At 38.2% G+C, this 21,333-nt stretch overlaps 1 protein-coding gene across 1 annotated transcript in view; it reads left to right on the forward strand.

Annotated features, from left to right (window-relative positions):
- The window catches only part of SETD3 (SET domain containing 3, actin N3(tau)-histidine methyltransferase), a 61,841-nt gene extending 42,138 nt beyond the window's left edge, over positions 1–19,703 (forward strand). The window contains exons 7-13 of the mRNA XM_063159988.1: positions 4,801–4,859; positions 6,690–6,804; positions 11,029–11,103; positions 13,770–13,936; positions 14,564–14,649; positions 16,391–16,551; positions 17,175–19,703. Coding sequence (XP_063016058.1) covers positions 4,801–4,859; positions 6,690–6,804; positions 11,029–11,103; positions 13,770–13,936; positions 14,564–14,649; positions 16,391–16,551; positions 17,175–17,618 — 1,107 coding nt within the window. The 3' untranslated portion in view covers positions 17,619–19,703. The remainder of the gene's footprint in view (positions 1–4,800; positions 4,860–6,689; positions 6,805–11,028; positions 11,104–13,769; positions 13,937–14,563; positions 14,650–16,390; positions 16,552–17,174) is intronic.
- Positions 19,704–21,333: the final 1,630 nt, after the last annotated feature.

The following is a 21,333-nucleotide window of genomic DNA, read 5'->3' on the forward strand; positions in this document are numbered from 1 at the left end:
ACTCAGGAAACAAACAAAAATGAGGATTTTTTAAAAACCTTTTTCTGGCTATGTATTACAGTGGAGCAGTAGATGGGTCCAATGATCAGTTTATCTCAGCTTAGAGGTGGTGTCTTTTAAAAGACAATTAACTTTGATCACATCTAATGATTAAAATATTTTTTTCTTACTTGGATTATACAAGGGTTAATAGCACAGAGGAATACACTGGGCAATATGACTTCACATAAAAATACATCAGCTCTTTTCAAGGCAGCTAGTAATGTAGATGTGAACACAAATTTAACACTAAGTAAACTTTAATTTTTCCTTCTACTCAGACATTGTATTGTGTATTATAGTAATTGGACTTGTTCTTTGCATCACTTGGTAAACAAGCAAATGTTAAGCCAATTTTAATGGAAATTCTCCATCAAGATTAGGAACTCTGATAAATGAGCTGTAGCATTTTGTGATTGAATAGGGAAAAGTGTTACTGTCTGCAGAAGTCTGGCCACTCTGACAGGAGGTGAATGCCCCTAGGCTGGAAAGCAGAGTGAAGGCTGTGATGGCTTCTTAGCTGGAAGGGCACCCACTATTCTGCACTGCAGCCTTTGTGCATTGAAATGAAACAAGCCCTCAAAGTGGGAGTGCTTTAGCATCTACTTTCTGCAACTTGAGAATCATTACCTTGTGATGTCCATCTAAAAGTTTGATGGAGAAATTAATACCACAGAGGCCCCTATGGCACATCAGGAGTGTTGCTTGTTTGTGAGGCATTAAACATGAGATGTGAACCACTGGATATTGCTGCTTCACAGAAAGAGAAAATATGTTTGGAAGTGTCCTTTTTTTTTCCTTTTTTTTTTCTCTCCCCCCCCACCCCCCTTCCTCTGATTGCCATACTGAGTAACTGGCTTCTAGTCTGATAGTGTTTTAGGTGACTAGAATAACAGTCTGTCTCTTTCCACAGTGGCTGCAGACAATCTGGCAGCAATCACTGTTACTTTTTAATATTTCTGGTTATTTTGAGATATCCTCCAAATGTCTCAAAGAAGGCTTGGAACACTGAAGGGGAAAAAGCATTTTTTATTCATTTTTTTTTTTTTTAGGAATAGCAGCATCAGGAGGAAAATGAAATTCAGCATGCCACTATTTGTTTTTGCAGTGGTCATCACCCTGATTGCCAGCTCTGACAATATTTTCACAGAAAGGGTAACGAAATAAATGGTATTTGTTCTTTATAATAACTCTTTCAGTAGAATGTCAGGACCTGCATCTAAATGAATATATTCACATTTTCATGTTCCCATTTTTTATTTAAAGCTTTCCCTCCCAACTTTCTGAAACTACTTCATACAGGCTTGGTAAGTTAAAATTAGGGTTCATGTAGTGGATAATGTCACATTTGAAAGCTAATCTGTAGAGACCTAGCTGCATGAACCTGCAAAAGCTAGATCTGATTTTTTTTTTTTTTACATATTAAGTGTTTGTTTAGTTTAAATAAGTCTGTATCTTTTTTGAGCAGTCTGAGCAATTTGCATGCTATGCAGCAGTCATCTTCTATACTTTATTAAATATCTGTCAATTATAAATATCAAGGTTTTACATTAATGTCAAGATAGTACATCAAAAATTCATGGAATATGTGACTTTTTTCAAGGGTATTTAATACTTAATGCATTTGTGTCATTTTTCTTTCTAGATATATTGACAGGTTTTATTAAGTGTTTGTTAGGGAGATTTCATTTTTACCAAGGGACTATAAAGAGAAGCTGCATACTAAATCAAATTCTTAATCAGAATATTGTTCTTTTTTGTGTGTCTTCAGATTCTTGTAATCTATAGGGTTTTTAAGTTACATAGTAAAATAGACCAAATCAGAAATCTAACATGATCAAATATGCTGACGTATCTTAACTTTAAAAGAGCTACTAGAATATTGTACCACAGGATGTTATAAATATGGTAATTACATGTGCTGGGATTTTTATTCTGCCCTGTGTCTTTTAGACCATATATTTAGTCCTTTATTGTAATTTACTAGTGGTTTTATGTGAGTTACATCTGGATGGTGTCCACTTTGGGGCCATCCCAAATTTTCACAGACATACAAACCAGAAGGATGACAGAGCATTTGGCAGCATCCAGGATCTTTGCCCATGGGTTGGGTGTTCAGGTTGGCTCTTACAGGGGGCTGCTTGTGTGAAATGAACAATTGATCTCCCTGCAATCCACTGATCTAATACATGCTTCCTACAGAGAGGACAATGACAACATGTATAGATCTTGCATCCCACGGTTGGTTGCTCCAGGTTGGGGTTGAGGCTGTGGGCTGGTGCTCCTGGAACGGGGTGTGTGCTGGAACGGCACACAGGGGCTGCAGCCGTCGCTTTTTGGCTGTTGAACCCCTGCAGTGTCTGTGATGCCTTTTCACTTCCAGTGCATTATGGCCATAGTCATTCTTACCCTTGGAAAAACAGCATGTTCCGCTAAATCCTGCTGTTTTGGGGACAGGAGAAAGCAGGAGAGAACAGAGAGGACCCACAGGGGTGTTTGCGTTCCCGGGACCTTTCTCCTGGGATGGACAGGTCGGACCCCGCTCGGCGGGGCGCTTGTCCACACTGCAGGTGCGCGGTGCGGCGCTGGGCCTGTGGGGTGCCGGCGGTGCTCGGCCTGTGGGTGCCGTGGCCCCTCGGAGCAGTGCGCGGTGCCGCTCGGCCTGTGGGTGCCCTGGCCCCTCGGAGCAGTGCGCGGTGCCGCTTAGCCTGTGGGTGCCCTAGCCCCTCGGAGCAGTGCGCAGTGCCGCTTGGCCTGTGGGCTGCCCTGGCCCCTCGGAGCAGTGCGCGGTGCCGCTCGGCCTGTGGGTGCCCTGGCCCCGCCGAGCGGAGCGGAGCAGTGCGCAGCGGCGCCGGCAGGGGGCAGTGCCGGCCCGCGCGGCCCGCGGTGTGAGGGCCCGGCCCGGGGGCGGCGGGGCCGAGCGGCCGGGCACGGCCGGGGGCCGGGGCAGCGGCACCCGCGGGGCTCCGGGCACTGCAGGCGGAGTGCTGGATGTAAACTCGAGGCGCACAATGAGACCCCGCTCCTCACACCGATCGCCACGGGCCGGAGGGAAGCACGGCCGTGCTGGAAAGGGAAACTGAGGGGCTGATACTCGCAGTGTTGGTGTTGTCTTTCCCCGCTTAATTTATCAAGCTGCTGCAAAATACATCACTAACACTAGCAATAAGAGTTGAAATTAGATTGTCATGAATAAAAACTACAGGGAGGGTTTTGTTAGCAATAATTAATTCCAGCTGAAGGCTGAGTTTCTGTGTTCGTTTCTGGACTCGGGTCTGGACTGTCCGGCAGCGAAGGTGCCTCCTGAGATGTCTTGGCTTTGTCTCAGTCCTGGGTTTGTGCTGAATGTTTTTGTGAGAAGAAACAACTGTACAATGTGTTGCTACAATTAAATTCGAAGGGATTTGTTTGTTACACAATGACCGTGCTATCGATGTGAGTGAAAGTCATATGGAAACGTAGAGTGATGTACAAAGAAAAAAAAAATTAAAAGTGAGGGGAGGGACAGGAGGCGCTGGAATTGTTAACTTCGGTCGTGTTCCGGAGAAAGCCCATCGGAAGGGTTAACCGAGGGGCTGAGGGAGAGCAGCCACCTGGGACCTCACACCCAATTGGCAGTCTTTTGTAATATATAATTTGCCTAAAATTGCGCGCTGAGCACAAGCTTTTGTTTTCTAATTGATTTACGGTTTGAGCCACTTTTACCTCATCCCCTACTGTCCTGCACACAGTGCCAGCAAGTACATTACAGTGAGAAATGATAAATTACCACGCACTTGTGATGCTAATGCATCAAGAGTAAAAAACTGCGTACTACATGGAGCTTCATGCATTAAAAGCGTCGCAATGATAGAGCTATGCAAAAAATCATTTGTATCTTCTGAAATAACCGTTTGATCATTTGCTTCAGTTCGTCTCAGAGACCTAATTGAACCTGAAGATTAAAATTTATGCTGCTGTGGCTTTCCATTTGTGAATTGGAACAAAGTTCTAAAGGAAATGCGTGAATGTAGGCTTAAAGCTACCTGTATTTTCGAGACTTTAAATAAGTTAATTAGTTAGAAAAATAACGGGTATCAGAGCTTCTTAAAGCTTTTAGACATTAAATGTTTGCTTGTTAATGAGAGCTGCGTTACACATTCTCAAATGACACAGCTCCACTTCTAGATAGGAGCGTGTGTAGATGGGTTAATGTAGATACTGCCTAATCAGTGTTTGTCACCAAAGCTATTTAAATATTTTAATCTGCTTTTGTTTCAGAGGTGTAGTGCAACTTTTACTGAACAACGCTGTTACAGGTATCAAGGAAGAATTGAAAATCTTGTATAATATTTCTTGCATTTCTGAAATACCTCACTGATATCACAGAGGAGAGAAAAATGTGGAAGTTGGTGAAAGCTAATGCACACTTATTGTGTGATTTCTTTCTCCCACTGTGCATCGAGGGCTGGATTGTGTTTTACCTTCACATACTCAGTCCACCTTAAAATTTTTTTATTTTTGTACAATGTCTGTGGGTTCCAGCCTTGAAATATGAAGAAACAGATTTATGGCGGCTGCTGGGCACAACAAATTAAGTTGACAGTGATGTATGAGAGCATAATAGCATGATGATCCCTCTGTAGCGCGGCTGGACGCCTCCTGCTTCATTTGGCTCTTGTTAGGATCTGTTAGGCAGCTAAATAATGAAATTCTGCTGACTGATTTCTGATTTCTCTTTTCTTCCTCTTTTCACCTTTTTATGCAACTTACATTTTGCAGACCCATCCTAATGCCAGCAAACTGCCCTTAAAGGATTCTTTCACTTATGACGACTACAGGTTGGTCTGTCTTTTAATTTTTTTTTCTTTGTTTCTTTTCTGTTTTTACTATGGTAAACTATGGGGCCCTGGAAGTGTTAATTGGTGGGAAAGCCCTATTGTTACTGAAATGTTAATTGTAGAATTTGATACTAATACACTTTATTAATGAAGAAGAAAGTGAAATAAATATGCAGATTTTAATTGTTACAAAGGAATAGTCATTCATTATAAGCAGTTAGTTTATCCCACTGGCACACATAGTCAGATTACTAAGGTTAATTCCTTGTTTCTTAAGAAAATAATTCAGTTGACGTGGCAGGAGTTTTAGGGTTTGGAGAAATTTTTTTAATTTCTTTTTTTTTCATAAAAGGCTCTACCAGCACACACTATCAAAAGTTATTATCTAGAGCTGCTGCTGTTGAACAGGAGAGCTGGAGAATGGAAGTTGTACACATGAAGCATTAGTGTCACTTGGAGGTGCTATAAGGGGTGACAGAACTAAGATTAAAAGAATAATAATTAAGATAATGAGAGCTTTAATTCTGTTAAATGATTAAAATAGCATGAATAAAAGGCATTCATAAGGGATTTTCTAGCCTAGTTGTACTTGTGGGTAAGGCTATGAAAGTGAGATTTCTGAAGCATGCCTCCTTCACTTAAAGGAAGGAACACACCAATTTACAAGTGAGGTGTTCTAAAATTTTACAGGCAAATTGCAACAATTAACATGAAGCATATTATTACTGTGTTTCAAGCAGTGTTTGTATATCAGAATTATCTACAATTTAACTTTAACTTTCTTTTTAGACATTAGGTTGATTTCAGTTTGCCACTGTCTTTCTTATCAATCTAGTTCTTCTGAAGAAATCCTTCACAAGTCTTATTCTGTATATTAAGTACATGTTAGTGGTGGAGTCTGTGGGAATTAAAATTATTTTGACCTTCTCCTGGTGACATCTTTTTTTCCCTCAAAAAACCTCACATCACATATATGTAGTAAGGCCAGAACATGGTGAGACTAAGATACTTTTTTCCACTGGTTTAATATTAATTTTTTTCAGGTATAAAATAAAAATTGAAATTCTAGAAAGTACTGAAATCCTAAGCTTTTCTAAAGATTTTTATGTTTGAAAAGGTAGCTTGCATTTTGTTTACTTAACCTGACTTAGAAGGGTTTGAATGATGTCCATGTGCTAAAGAATTACGTAATACTCTATGGTTTTTACCTGGATATCTGTTTGGAATGTTGTGGGTTTTTTTCCTCTCAATACTATTGAGCAAAAAGTTTGGCAATACTGACCTAAGCCAAAATCTTGCAGATTGAAGAGGAACACTTGGCAAAAGATTGTGCATGTGTCAGGTGGTTGCACTGGTTTCCAGTGCATGCAGTACTTAAGCTTTTTAGAGAGTGAGGGGGAAAACACACCCTGGCTCTTACAAGAGTTTGCACACAGATGAGAGCTCCTGCTGCCCAGCAGGAGAAGCTGCAGGAGCAGGTGACCCTGGGTTTGGGATGTGTGGTGTGAGGAACATGTGGTGAAGGGCTGGGAAGCAGAAGCTGACACAGGGAGTGGATCCTGGCTGAGGATGCAGCAAATGGAAGGTTCTCTGCAAAGAGAGGGATCTCAATCCTGGTTTGGTATTTGTTCTGTGTGCATGTCTTGGAAACCTGGGAGCTGCTGCTTTTCCTGCAAGTGATATTGCCTTCTACTGTTCCTATAGTCAGTGTGATCTTGAAGGAAACTAAGTTTGGAAACTCCCAATCTAAATGATTGCTTCAGGTGGGATATGGCCAATTGTGTTTTAATGCTTTGAACATTGACCAGCTCATGGTTTTGCCTTTTGCAGATGGGCAGTTTCCTCTGTTATGACACGGCAGAACCAGATTCCAACAGAAGATGGTTCCAGAGTTACACTGGCTCTAATACCTTTATGGGACATGTGTAATCATACTAATGGACTGGTAAGGATTTCTTCAGTGTTGCTGAAAGACTTTAAAGCTTAAGTATTGAGTCTTTCAACTGCTATAAGTTCAGTAGCACTGTCTGTGATGCTTCTTAACACAGGTATGTTATCTTCCCAAGAAATGCTAAAAAATCTAATATCTGAAAGAAAGGTTTGTCAGTTTCTCAAATATCTTATGATAGCTTTTTAGGCAGACCTTTCTTCATCTAGAGAAAACTTTACAATAGATTTGATACTTGTGTAAAGTTATGTCTTATGTGCATATAATGTACTTTAAAAAGTTTTCATTTACATGACATGTCCAGGCAAGTCTGCATAGTCTCCTGACATGGAGCTTTGTTTCTGGTGGGCTGAAGAAGATGCACAGCACTGGACAGAATTGTTCTGAGAACAGAAAGCAGGCGCTGATGGATGTTGCCTCTTGTAGCTACCACTAGGGAAAGTGGTTAGAGATTTGCAACTAAGAAATACTGCCTGCTCTCCTAACCGTGCCCAGAGAGCCTTGTTACAGAGACAGCAACAACAAGAACAAAGCCTAGTTCAACAAAAACAGTACATCTGTTACTACATCAAAGAAACAAAATGCAAAAATACTACTTTAGGGCATATTAAACATTTAAAAGGTGACATATGTATATAGAAAGTCAGACCTGCTGACATTTTGGCTTACGTGCGCTAGTTCAGGGGATGATTCCTGATTTCATTAACAGACTAGTTAATGCTGAGGTGAGGAAATGGAAACCCAGAGAGGCTGGTTTATCAGTGTTGTTTAGTCATGCTCATGCACACTTCAAAAATCATACCCCCTACTTGTGTTTCCAGTAGATATTATTTATTGTAAGCACTGGCTATAACCATCCTATTGAAGTGATCTGGGTCTTTTGTGGGAGGCTTGACCTGAGTGTTAGGACAGCAGTATGTGTTAATGCTGTTGGTATAAAAAAAAGTCTGTTTTAAATGAACAAACTGTAAAGCAAGTTGTTTTTCACTTGACATTTAGCTAATTTAGTGTTACTATGACTGTATCAATTACAGCATGGTAGGCTAGGCTACGAAGGTGCAAGTGTTTAAGGTTTATTATTTATTTATTTTTCCTTATTGCAAGGTGATTACATGTTGTTCTTTAACAGTGATTCTTGCCTTTGCCTATTTGTTATGCAATCTCACAGCTTTGATACAGCACTAAAGTTCATATGAGAGTCTTCAGTATAAAGAAAATTGCTTAAAATTCAGAAATGTGTATTTTTGTAATATAAGTCATAGCTGCAAGCGTCGGTACTTCCTGTACCCTTTTCCTGCTGGGCATCTCTTTCAGATGCTTTTGCAGAGACTTGTCTGTATTCATTAGACAACTCTTAATGAATGCCTTCAAAGTTGGGATTAGAGTAAAGAGGAAGAGAATCAAGGTTCTGTGAGGGAAAATTTAAACATATATTAAAAGAGCAGCTATTTATGTTGTTTTACTCATTCAAACTTCTATTTAAATTGATAAAGTAATTTTTATTTTTATTATGCTCTTTAAGAGTGGGTTTGATTTGGAGCCAGCCTCTGGAGCCAAACCTCCTAATGCAGTAGTATATCAGGATTTGAAACATTTTTTTATGCTGAAATATATCCTAAAGGGCAAAGGAGGTTGTGCTGAACTTAAATGTTTTGTATATATATAAAGATTTCAGTCATTTATTTAATATTTCTAGGGAAAATAATTTAAATGGATATAAATTCAGGAAGGATAGAAAACTGTACTATTGGTAATGGGCTAAGAAAAGCTACTAAAGCTATTTCTGTTGTGTGCTAGTTGCCTTTTACCATTAGAAATGGGGGGTGACTGCTAAGATAACTGTAGGCTGCCTATATCGTAGTTTATATTATTGGAGAGTGAGGTGAGGGTGGGCTCTGCTCTCATCACAGCACAATCCCTGTAAAATACATGAAGGGAACTGTTATTCATTGCAGGAAAGTAAGAAACAAAAGATGACATTGAATGCACCCTGTGTAGTTTATTCCAAATGTAGTGCTGAAACACCTCCCAGATCAATCAGCTACCATACATATCCCTGTTCTTGCTTTATTGCACAGGGCCCCTTTCCATGAGCTAGATAATAAAATGCTCTTTGGATTTGAACTGGAGCTAGGTCCATCCAGCTTTTTCTTGCCTCTGACACTATTAATTAGATCAACCTGCCTCTAAGAACTATTTCAAAATGGTTGTCTTCATGCATTTCTCATTGTTATTCTTTAGTGGGATTGTATTTTGACAGTCAGAGGTTGATTACCAGTTCTGACAGAGCTTTGAATAAGCTACATTCTGCCTGTTGGGCTGGGTCCATCCTTAATCACTGACCAGGCAGACTATTGCATGCTTTATACACAACTTGAAATTCATGTATCAGTCTGCTTCAGAAATAAAACTGAAGGGATGCAATTTGTCAGCTATCATGTGGGAAGAGAAGTAAACACCCTGTTAATTCTCTTACGTGACTGCTATTAAAAGAAAGAGGAAATAGGAGTCTAGCACTCCATTATGCTTTATAGAAAAGTCTTTCAGAAGTGCTGCTGGGTTTTGTGTGCTGTTTTGGGGTTTTTTTTTTTTTAAAGCAAAACTAAAAATTTAAAAGAAAGATCAGTACTCCAGTGAGGCATGCTTAAACTGACAGAATCCTCCTCTTAAAATAATGGAATTTCCCCAGTCTGTGAAAGCCTTCTGTTCCACCAGCATTTCAAAGGATTGGGGTGGACTTTTCACATTCAGAGCTATTTCACTGAATTTACACACTAAGAAAATTTCAGGACAGGTCAAAAGTTTCTTGTTTGGATGAAAAGTACAGTTTTTCAGAAGATGACTGATTTGTAGAAGGTAGATTTGCTATCCTCTTGCATTTGTAACCTGCAATTCAGGGTAGCATAACTTTCTAAATCGAAAATCTGAATTAAAATTGTGCACTCCAAATTAGAGACTGCACAGGAATTTCTGTGTTCAAGTAGTGCAGCCTGTGTTTCTCAGTGGGCTGTATTGATGACTCTTGTGTTCCTTCCTGATCTCCACAAGCCCATTTAACAGACCTGCAGCGAGGCATCTGCACAGGGAGCTTTCTGCAAGCGTCTGCAGGGCCGGGCTGCCCGTGCTTGGGGCTGACATTTTGGATTTGCTCCATTTGAAAGCACTGTTTCGGCTGACAAATGCACATTTAATGATGCAAGCAGTGCAAAACTATTAATGTGTGAGCCATCAAGCAAGCTTTTGAAATAATCTGAGGAGTTCTGTCTTTGGACAAGCTGCACCCAAGATGGGAATCGGGATATACTGCAACTCACGTCAGTCAGCTTACAAAAAAGTATGTTTTCATTTTTGAAGGCTGAGAGAGAATTGCTGGCTTTTTCTAGGTTTTTCCCCAGGCTCAGAGCATATTTTTCCATAAGTTACCTCTGTCAGTACTGAACTCAGACTTCCTACCATAAAAGTTGCTTTCTGATTTTTCAGCAGCTTATGTTCCATCCTGTGGCTGCATCTCTGGTCATACTATTCAAGAACATGCTGTTCATCACTTAATAAAAAATATTACATTTTTGGGATAGCTTTACTTGTTAGTGTGACCCCTTTACAGTTTAGTAATTATTTTGGGGGAAGTGCAGGTTTGTCAAGAGAGTTTATCCTCTTCCATTGCCAGCTACCATCTCAAAAATCCTTTTAGCATTTTAAGAGTATTACTTAACTTTTAGATAAAGGGATTATTTTCAAGTAAATTATAATTCTCTGAAGATTCTATCCCCTAAAGATCCACAGTTATCTAATCCTTTTTCATTGAGAGATCAAAAATGTGTTGGCACTTGAAGGATAAAGCACAGCATATAGAGCTGTCAGTGCCTTGCTCCCTTGAGCCTCATGGGAGTGACTGAAAGCTCCAGAACTTTATAACAAGCTGCCAGCTTTAGCATGGTACTTTGTCTGTGCTCTGTGGAGGGTGCCTTCCTCAGAGCCTTCTGTTCACTTCAGGTAGGTTATTTCCTCCATTAGATTCCTTTAATACAGAGACTTTTTTTTAAAAAAAGAGATTGCTCAGGAATCGTAAAGCAATCACTATCAGCTGTATTCTGTTGTGCTGAGAAAGAAATGTGTGCAATTCCTATTGTTAATATTTATTTCTAATAGGGAAATTTGTCAGTGGTGGGAGAGAGAAATATAAAATGCTAAAGGTGCTTTTGTCACTCTTTTCCTGGATAGATCACTACAGGCTACAATTTGGAAGATGACCGGTGTGAATGTGTAGCACTTCAAGATTTCAAGGCTGGAGAACAGGTAGTGTGAAGAGTTGGCTACATTATTGTTGGTCCATTAAGTTCTGTGAACACTTGGTGACTCCCTAGAAAATTTCAATGATGTAGTGGTGTGGATGAAACCCTGCTACATTTGAAATTTATTATGCTGAGCCAATTTTGAGTGAAAATGCTACCAAACTAAATACATGTACATTTTTCAGAATATTTTCTATGACTTGGTAGACCCTGACTGTAGGAGAGGTTTATTCCTTGTATTTTAAAGAACTAGTTGAAATATTTAATCATTGGTGAGCAAACATACAGAGCCACCAAGTTAGGAATTCTGGAAGAGCTTAGTAAAAGGCCCTATCCAAAAGACCAAAGATAAATAATTTTTAGATTTGTCTGTAGTAATGGATTGTAGAGTCTTTTTTAACAATGGTGTTTGTTGGCTTATGTTTCTTGTTAGTCTTTGTTCATGTAAAAGAGGTGAAATGCAGTACAGTTGCCAGTCATTTTAACCCATGCCGTTGTCATTGCAATGCTTAGTGGAAATGAGAAAGGACCTAAAAACATCCTGTGTCCCTTTCACACAGGCACGCATGCATTTACCTCTTCATGCTGAGACAGCAGGAGAGTCTTGCAAAGATGCATGGAACAGTACAGAATGCAGTCTTTTGATCAGAACTGCTCAAAACCAAAACTGAGTGTGTCCAAACTAGGGATGCACTGGAGACAGTGGTTCCAGGAGTGTCGGAAGCCCCTGTACTGTGTCAGCTGCCAGCCTAAACCCTCAAGTGAGCAGCACTCCTTCTCTGACTGCTGCCTGTGCAGCCAGCATGGCCAGACAAAGCCTTTGTCTATGAAACATCCTGAAATGTTTTGTAACTCAGCCTCTGAGTTTTTACTTTTACTCTGTTATTTTGCCAGTCTTACAATTTATAATATTGTGATTTTAATTTTTCTTTTGTATGCTACCTTTTTGTAACAAAGAAGTGTCTGGCATTTTTTCTTTATTGAATACATCTTTCCAAAAGTGTATTTATCCTCATTGCTATGCTGAGGTTTAGTGATTGTATATCTTTGCTCTCAGAATTTGTTATGGTAGTCAAATATTTTCTGTTTTTTCCAATTGTGGTGTGATGAGTTAAAAGGGGTCCACAGTTTTTCCAGAAGTGATCCAATTTATAATTTTCCACAGCTGGCAATGGATGTGTCATATAGCTGTTCTGGCTGCTTTCTCCATTTCAATTATAGAGGGTTCCTATATTTCAATTTTATTTTAGTAGTTTCACTTTGTCTGCTATTTATCAGAATTTCTGTGCAAACTTTAACTGTTAATGACATCTTTAAAGCACTGTAATTATATAATGCTTCAGTCCTTTAATATACCATGCAGATGTCATTTCTTACAGTTTTAGCAGGAAGAGTGTATGATCCATGCTTTTACTACTAAAAAATGTTAGGCAGCAGAGGTCCACAGAGTCTGTCAAACACTGGCCTGAAATAAAGCAATTCTCACTCTGTTTAATTGGATTTTTTGTAAAACAGTCTTGGGGTGTAAGAGCATACTGTGTAATCTATACAGATATGTGACTTTTAGTTTAATATGAGATGTATCACAACAGTTTTAAAACTTCAGAGGGTGAGCAACTCTCTCCTTACCCACTGTCTCAATACACCTGGTCAGGTCACATGTTCATCAGATGAGTGTGTTACAGTATAATGTTCAGTATAATTCAATATCATACTTTAGCATTTAGTGCTTAGGATAAACAGCTCTTATACAAAATGGAAAACAGAGAAAGTAAATGGCATCATTGCTGTTACTGAGCCCTTTAGAGAGCACTGTGTCTTTCTCTGTCAGCTAGAGAGGAATGGAAGCTTGCAGGCATCCAGAGCACTGCTGTACCCTGAGGTTCTGAAGGGAATTCTGTAACTGCTGGGACTTCTTTTTCTGACTGACAATTTTGTTATCAAACACAAATGCGAAAATATCCTCTTGATGTGGGAGAATACAATTGCTACTCTGACCTCTAGTCCCATGAATTTCATACTGCCTAGCCCTGAGTTAAATCCATTCTGCAGGTTATATTTAGGAACTTCTTTTTAAATGTGAATTAAAGTAACTATATGCTTTATAAAAAAGAGTTCAGAGTAAAACAAAAATAAATACTGGCTGAACACAGCTCAGATCTCTCTGTGTGATGTACTGTGGTATATCCATATCTTAAGGTAACATTTAAATGAAAGCAAAGTTGATCTATCAGCAGTATAGTTTTGAGTGGACATTTGGTTGGGGAAAATGATTCCAGAAACACCATTTCTTTTAATGGGCCCTCCTTGTCTCTGATTTTTTTAGCCTTTAATAAACCTTTGAAAGCTTATTTCTGTATGCTGGCACTTTATGTCAGTGAGAAAAACCAGAAAAATTTTTTTTTAAGTACAGAATAAGAATTTCTTCTTGCCTTTCAAAGTCTCTGTTATACATGTATATGTTTACATCTACCTCTAAAGTGTAATTGCCATATTGTATACAGCATTTTAGTCAATACCAGGAAACAAAGCATGTTTCTTCATATAACCAAATATACATTGTACTCAGAATAGTAACTCTTCTAGAAAATAACTTTCAAATTATGTCAATTTTGTGACCTGATCTTAAGCTTTTTTCCTGTCCCTTCACTTCTCTTTTCATCCTTCTAGATTTACATTTTTTATGGCACTCGGTCAAACGCTGAATTTGTGATCCACAGTGGTTTTTTCTTTGATAATAATTCACATGACAGAGTGAAAATAAAGCTTGGCGTGAGTAAAAGTGACAGGCTGTATGCTATGAAGGCAGAGGTCTTAGCTCGTGCTGGTATCCCAACGTAAGTAAAACACAATGCCATGGCTTTTTCAAAACATTTCCAAAGTCTAGAGTGTCCAGGAAAGCATATATAGAGCTCTTTTGTGATAATTTTCTTAGGTGTTATATTTCTCCTGTTTGTATAGCAAATTAAAGTTATTGTAATAATATTTACAGAAGTTCTCTGAACTATATTCTCATCTAATTTGAACCATATATAAGGAGAAAAGCCTTTGCTTTAATAACCATTTGAACAAAAACAGAGCAATGATTAATTTGAAGCAATCTGTGGCTTTACTTTCTTTCCTATCCCTTGTAGACATAGTACAATGCTCAGTATGTGAATCACAGAATTTTCCTTTGGTCATTTCAGTCCAGAGGGTACTATTAGGAGCAGCAGACATGAAACATTGCATTTTCATGAATTTATTATGAAAGCTGTGTAAAATAATTTTAAGTGTAAAATAGTAGAGATAATCATTCTTTTCAGATACAAGTTAGGGAAGCTTTTCTGTTTGAGCTAATGTTACCTAATATTTTTTAAGTTGCATTTGTTGTATACTTTATGGTCTTTTATGTTAAAATAAGTTAAAAGGTATGACAATTGGACTTGTATTTACTGTTGTTATTTGATTGTTTCTTTTATTAGTTCAAGTGTTTTTGCCTTGCACTCCACTGAGCCTGCAATCTCTGCCCAGCTTTTGGCTTTCCTTCGAGTGTTTTGTATGAGTGAAGGTAGGATATTTTATGAAGATAACCTAATTTATTTTTGTCTTGTTGGGGGGATTTTTGATTTTTTTTTTGTTAATGTAGGAATGGAATAGACATTTATATAAAACATTAAGATAGATGATCAGAAAAGTTGAGGAGTTTCAGTTACAAAGAAATTTTTAAGCTACTGAGAAGCCCAATCTTTGGCCATGTCATCTGAGGGAATATTTCAGTAACTCTGAAAGTATGAGATGATACAATTTTTTTATTTCTTTTAATCTCCCAGACTCTTGTGAATGAGTGAGCTTTGGAGTTGGATCTCTAGTTCTTAAGTTTCAAAATAGTTTGCAGAACAAGATCCTGCAAGACCTAGGGGTTTACATGCTTAAAATCACAGCATTTTAGTCATCACCACTGGAATAATTTATGTATGAAACTGGAATATTCTATACTATAGAGGAAATATGGAAGAGACATTTCAAAGTTGAGTATTTTCAATATTTTAGTAATTTGTGAACTAAATATTCAATATTTTGGTAATTGGTAATTTCTGTATTTGCAGACTGTTTTTCTAGTGTTTCTCTTCTGTTACTTTTATTTGTGGGGCAAAATATGTGTACATTTAATAAATATCCACCTTATTTGTGCATGTGAAACTTCTCATTAAATGCTCATAATAGCTCCTTGTTGGTTAGATGCAGTTTTGAAGGTTATGGATGTGACAGTTTGTCATGACAGTGAGAGAACTCCCTTGCAGTAAGGAATACTGTGCAGATGATGTGGATTTTTTGTGCCAGCAGGAATACTGAAGTAGTTGAGTTTCTGCATGTGGTCTATTTGCTTTCTTTAATAAAAACAATGTAACTTAGTGTCATGCCTTCACTTCCTCTTGTCATCTATCTTTTAGAGTTTACTAAGAAATTAGAATATACTGGAACAGTTCAGTTGGAAGGGACTCTTCCATCTCTTACAATTGCCTCATACTTCTGGGAAGTAAATTCAAGGGAAGAAAATTTTAGGATGCTGATGAGGGAGTGAATTTTGACTTGGAGAGGAAAATATAGCTAGTGAATGCTTTAATTGCATTTCTTGGTATATGATTGTGCTCACTTTATTTATATGTCTTAAATAGTGTTTAAGAAAACTGTCTATTGAGAAACTACATGCAAGCTCTTGGTGAAGTTTGTCATAACAGCTTTGCAGTAGTCAAATTTATTAATTAAAACTCAAATGAAATTTGTGTAATATCAAGGAACTCATTAAATATTTTCTGCTCTTGAGTTTTGATGGATGTCTTTTCTGACCACCTGTAGGAAGCTTCTGCTACTGAAAAAGATTATCAAAACAATAGGAAAAAGAATTCCATTGCTATTTGCACGCTCTTTGGTCTGTTCCTTTTATTCTCAAAAAGTTCATTGCGCTCTTTACAAATTTACTCCCTTTCATTTATGAATGATATTACAAAACATTCTGTTTCACTGACAGAGATTTATGCTGTGTATGAGAGGCTGCAATGTCTAAAGTATCCTCATTTCCAGGTGGAGAGAAAGCCCATTTGCTGCTGACCTGAAGATTTGCAGTTGTCTCTTTGAGGCAAATCCTAGAAAAAAAGCAGCATATCTGATAATTCTTATTTGAGGAGAGGGTTATTTTTTGCTAGCTGCTCAAAGATATACGATTGAAAATAAATCTTTCTGCAGTTTGTCAACTGACAAAGTGAATGATGAGACTGTTTTTTAACAGATTGGTTTTATACTTATTGCAGAAGAGCTGAAGGAGCACTTGATAGGTGAGCATGCGATTGGCAAAATCTTCACTCTGGGGAACTCTGACTTTCCTGTTAGCTGGGACAATGAAGTTAAACTTTGGACATTCCTGGAAGCCAGAGCATCCCTTCTTTTGAAAACCTATAAAACAACTGTGGAGGTAAAATTATCATTATGTGTAATTTAAAAGTCTGAGTTCTTCTGTGCATTGTGATTGTAGGAAAAGATATTTTGTCCTCCATCTTGTCTTTGCAAACTTCAACCTGAATGTTAGTACATAATTAATTCTGTACTTTTAAAGTGTAGAAACAGTTTTGCATTATCTAAGGAAAATCAAATAAGATTGCAAAATAGAAAATTTTGTTAATGTAATTTTGTTAATGTAATTTTGTTAATGTATTTTTCCTTTTTGATTTTCCAAGTAGAGACTACCTGCTTTTTTCTCTGCAAATAAGATGGAGAATCAGTTTCAACTTGTTGTCTGTTAGTTGCATTCTCCAGACTGCAAAGCAATGTGCATCTATTGCAAATGTATAAGTGCATCTACATGTTGCATGTATTTGTGAAGTAACCTGACTTTGCTTGTCATGCAGACTGATTTATGTGCAGAAATTTTGGGCTTTTTTATGATTTCATGACAAATTTCACTGGGACTCCTTGCAGACCCCCTCATGTCCATTTGGCTCTGCCTGGTGTCTCTCCTGCTCAGAGGAAGAGATGAGGTGAGGGGCTGTTTGGTTGTGTGAGGTGTCAGTAGCAGAGTTGCTTTTTCTGTCCCACCAGGTGGATAAGTCCTTCCTGGAGACCCATGACCTGACCCCACATGCGACGATGGCCATCAAACTGCGCTTGGGTGAGAAGGAGATCCTGGAGAAGGCGGTGAAGAGCGCCGCCGCCAGCAGAGAGTATTACAGCAAACAAATGGCAGACGGAGCTCCGCTGCCCAAGTATGACAAGGGCCATATTGCCTTGTTGGAGAACACTGTGGCAGATTCTAGACTCCCTATTGTCTTGAGAAACCTAGAGGATGTGGAAGAGCAAGGGGACTTAAAGATTGATGAAGCCATTGATGCTGAAGTCACAGAGAATGGGTTTGTAAATGGTGAAAACTCTTTATTTAATGGGACCAAATCAGAAAGTGAAAATCTTAGTAAAGAGAAAAGCAACAGAGGGACTGAAGATGCCAAAGAATCTTCTTCAGAAAGTACTGATGAGGTTAAAGAATAGTCCTAAAATTTTACTTTCTTGTGAAATTAAACTAGCTGAAGTTTATCAACAGTGCATTTATGTTGGTGTGTTCCTTTGTTAACATTTCTCTTTCTGCAGAGAAAAATGGTTTTGCTGCTTTATATAAAAATGAAATTTTAAGTTATTTAAAAGATTTAGCATCCCTTTTCAATTAAGATTGCCATCTTGCTTTCAGGCAAAAACTGGGGAAAGAGGTGCCTTTGGAAGATTTTGCAGCCCTTTGTTGAACCAAATGTATTTTCTTCCTGGGGAAGAATTAAGCTCTTCTATCTGCTGTGCGTTTGTTGTTCTGTCACTCTGACTACCGAAATTAAAAGCTTGCTCTGCCTCCTGCCAAGAAAAGCAGAAGGCAGGACTGACTCGGTATTCAGCATGAAGGTAGGGGAGCAATACAATAGAAAACTGAATGAGAGGATGAGAAACTTGGGAGACTGGAGGAAAACCTGTTTAAAATCAGGTGTGCCAGTCCAGGAAAAGGTAAGGTGGCAACCTTATGATTGGTAGTTTTAAATGTCAATGAGAATCCAAATTGCATACACTTAAAGTGATCTCTGAAGATTTCAGTTTACTTTGTCTTTTGTTTACTGTATGAAATATCTTTCTTCTTCAGTCAGAGTTAGGCTGCTACAATACAACATTCATGAACTTTTAAAGGCTGACTACTTTTTATTTCCAGGCAGTTTTTATTTACAATGTTGCAGAGCTACTGGAGATTTTGCAAGCAGATAGGCCAAGCCACAGCTTTAAACTGATCAAAGTGAGGTCACTTCCCAGCTTCTTCAGGTTTTCACAATGAACTAGAGATTTTCAAAGCTACACTTTTGACTAAACCATTATTAAAAGGAAAATATTAATAATGTTCTTGTCTGCTACTCCTTCATTTCTGTCTTGTTGAATGTAACATTGAATTCACATGGTTACCTGATCTTACTCAACTTTATCTTTTGGTTAAGATATTAATTGATCCTGCTTTCTCAAAGGAAATGGCAATCAGGTTTATGTATTTTTGGCCCAAGTCCAAACCACAGCCAAGTCTGCAGTGGTTTTTGCCATTTAGATTGTGTCTTCATCTGATGCACATTTCTTGCGATACTGCCACAACTTAAGCAGGTCTACTGTCACCAGCAGTTTTGGTCACTGTCATAGTCCATGTTTGAACTTCTGGGTGGAAACCATACAGTCCTAGCACTGTGCAATATCAGAGCAAGGGTAATTCCATGGCTTGACTTTGAAATTACCAGCCTATTAGGAGGAGAGGAGGGCAGAATATTTTTATTTTGTGGATCAATTCAGAGGAGTATAAAGTGGTTTCAATCCATTCTCAATATTAAGGACTTTGTCTTTTACTTTTGTATCCTTAAGTTCATGATGATGGATAGAATGGAAAGCTTGGACAGTTGTTTAAAACTCAATAGAGGTTGCAAACTGCTCATCGAAGATCAGTTGCAGTAAATAGTCTTCTGGCACATTTGTAGTTTTTTTAGCCTTTGCTTCTTTCATACTGCAACCTGGAACATGTGTTTTTGCATCAATCTTTGGTGCAATACACATTTAAATAGTGACCTTCTTTCAGGTTGTCATAGAAGTTCTGGTGTTCAGCTAGTATCAGTGTGGGGAAAATAGAAAAAATAGTTTTTTAAAACGTATTTCACTAAGAATGGCATGTTGCCATTGCACCTTGGATATTGCTTCATCACTAACAAGATGCTGGACCAGTATTTTTGTAACTATATACTGCCTTTGGTAGAATGTCATGGAATTGTTGTCTTGACAATTTAAATGTCATACAAGAGTCATTACGTTTTGGTTTTTATTAGGACCAATACTCCACTTCTGTTTCTGCCACTTACATTGCACAACATTGTACTAGATACTATGATGCAATTCTGAAACTAGCCTTCCCTGAAAATTATAACTGTAATTCAGAATTTAAATGCTTTGATTCAATCTGATACACTGTATTTTGTTCCAGTATTTGCTAATATCTATGGCTTAGCAAAGCCTGTGGTCACCACAGGACAGAATGTGTGGGTTTTCTTGAATAAAATATAGTTCTACCATGTCTTCACTAGTGAGTGTAATATACAAACAAAACCTCTACCTGATACTGACTGCTGTATCTTTTGGGGTCTGTGGGGAGAGGAATATCTGTCCAGGTGTACAGATGAAGATTAAAGGACAAATATCTGGGGAAAAAAACAAAAAAGGATTCAAGTAAAAGAAAGGAAAGTGTTCTACTGAGTGCATGGTCAAATTCTTACTCTTCATCTGTTAGTGTTATTTAGAAAAATATGTTACACACAATAAAAATAGTGAGTAATCTAATTTTGTAATTTGCATTTTTCCTCTATGCATGTAATGGTTCCTTCAGAAGCACTAACCTAAAACTTAAGCTTTTGAAAACTGAGGTGAAAACAAAAAAAATTGGCACTGATGAGCCCTTATTACCATCTGTCATGAAAACAGACCTTTCAAAGCATTTTAAAGTTAACTTTCTTCATAATGTTTGGTTAAGAGGCTGTTCACACTAATCCCAGGCTAAATGCCAAATCTTGCTTCTGTTTAGCTATCTAAAGTATTCCTGTAAGAAAGACATCACTTGCATTTCTCGGACTGTTCTCCAAAAGCAAAACAGGGGAAAAAAAGCCTTTTGAATTTTACATGAACCTACCTACTGATGAATCATTTCCCTAACAACCTGTAACTAGTTTGGGTCCGTGCCACGAGGTGATGTCCATATTTCCCTCTTGATAAAGTCAAATATACAAAATTGAGCAACAACTGCCAGCTTGAAAAATGTTTTTAAAGTGTAAATGCAACTGTAGCTTAAGTGCTGTCATGAGTGAAGGAGAAATGAGAGCCTTCTGGCTGGGGAGGTGGGATGGTTTTTGTTCTTGGCTAGAATATTTATTCTTTGCCTCAGACATCATTATAAGGTGGCATGTACAGAAAATCTGTGCAGCCCAACAGTAGATGCCTTCTTGAGGCTGATTTGCCTTTAGGGAGAAATGATCATCATGGAGTCCTGAAACTCGCATGATTCAATGGTATTCTGGAAGATTTAGTTTACAAAATCTCCTCTAGTTCACACGTTTGAAACCAGTATGCAGTATCTACTGCTGCCCCTTCTCTCTCCCTCCCTAGTTGTATAGAAAGGCATGTGAAGTAATTATGAAACATTTGAAGTATTTCAATCAGACAAAAGAAAGGTGCTCCCAATATCTTCTTTTCTGATTTTATGTAATGAAACTCAGTCCAGGTATTTCTTATACTCTGTTCCAAACAGGAGTTTTCAGTAAAAACATTGCCCTCCCAAATTTATCTGATGAAGCAATACCCATCCCTTTTCCTCTAGAAGATTTTTAACTGATCCTTGTTGAAGTCAGATATGACCACATGATTTTCACGTAATTACCATCTATATTTAATAGTTTCTATCGAGTTTCCTTCTTTGCATGCACTGCATGCTGTGCAAAGTACAGCACATAAATTGGTGACTCACGGTTAGGAGAGCTTTCTTAGCATTTCCTGGGTTCTACATCTATTTCCTAACAAATGCCACAAGTTTGGAAACCATGTGGAGGATTTTTCAGTCAAAATTAAAAAAAAAAACCTCTCAGTCCATAATTAAGAAAAAAGCAAACCACAAATGGCCCTGGTTTTGGATCTGGTGTAATTTGGAATCATGGAAGAT

Source organism: Melospiza melodia, chromosome 6, assembly GCF_035770615.1.
Source record: "Melospiza melodia melodia isolate bMelMel2 chromosome 6, bMelMel2.pri, whole genome shotgun sequence".
Lineage (NCBI taxonomy): Eukaryota > Metazoa > Chordata > Aves > Passeriformes > Passerellidae > Melospiza > Melospiza melodia.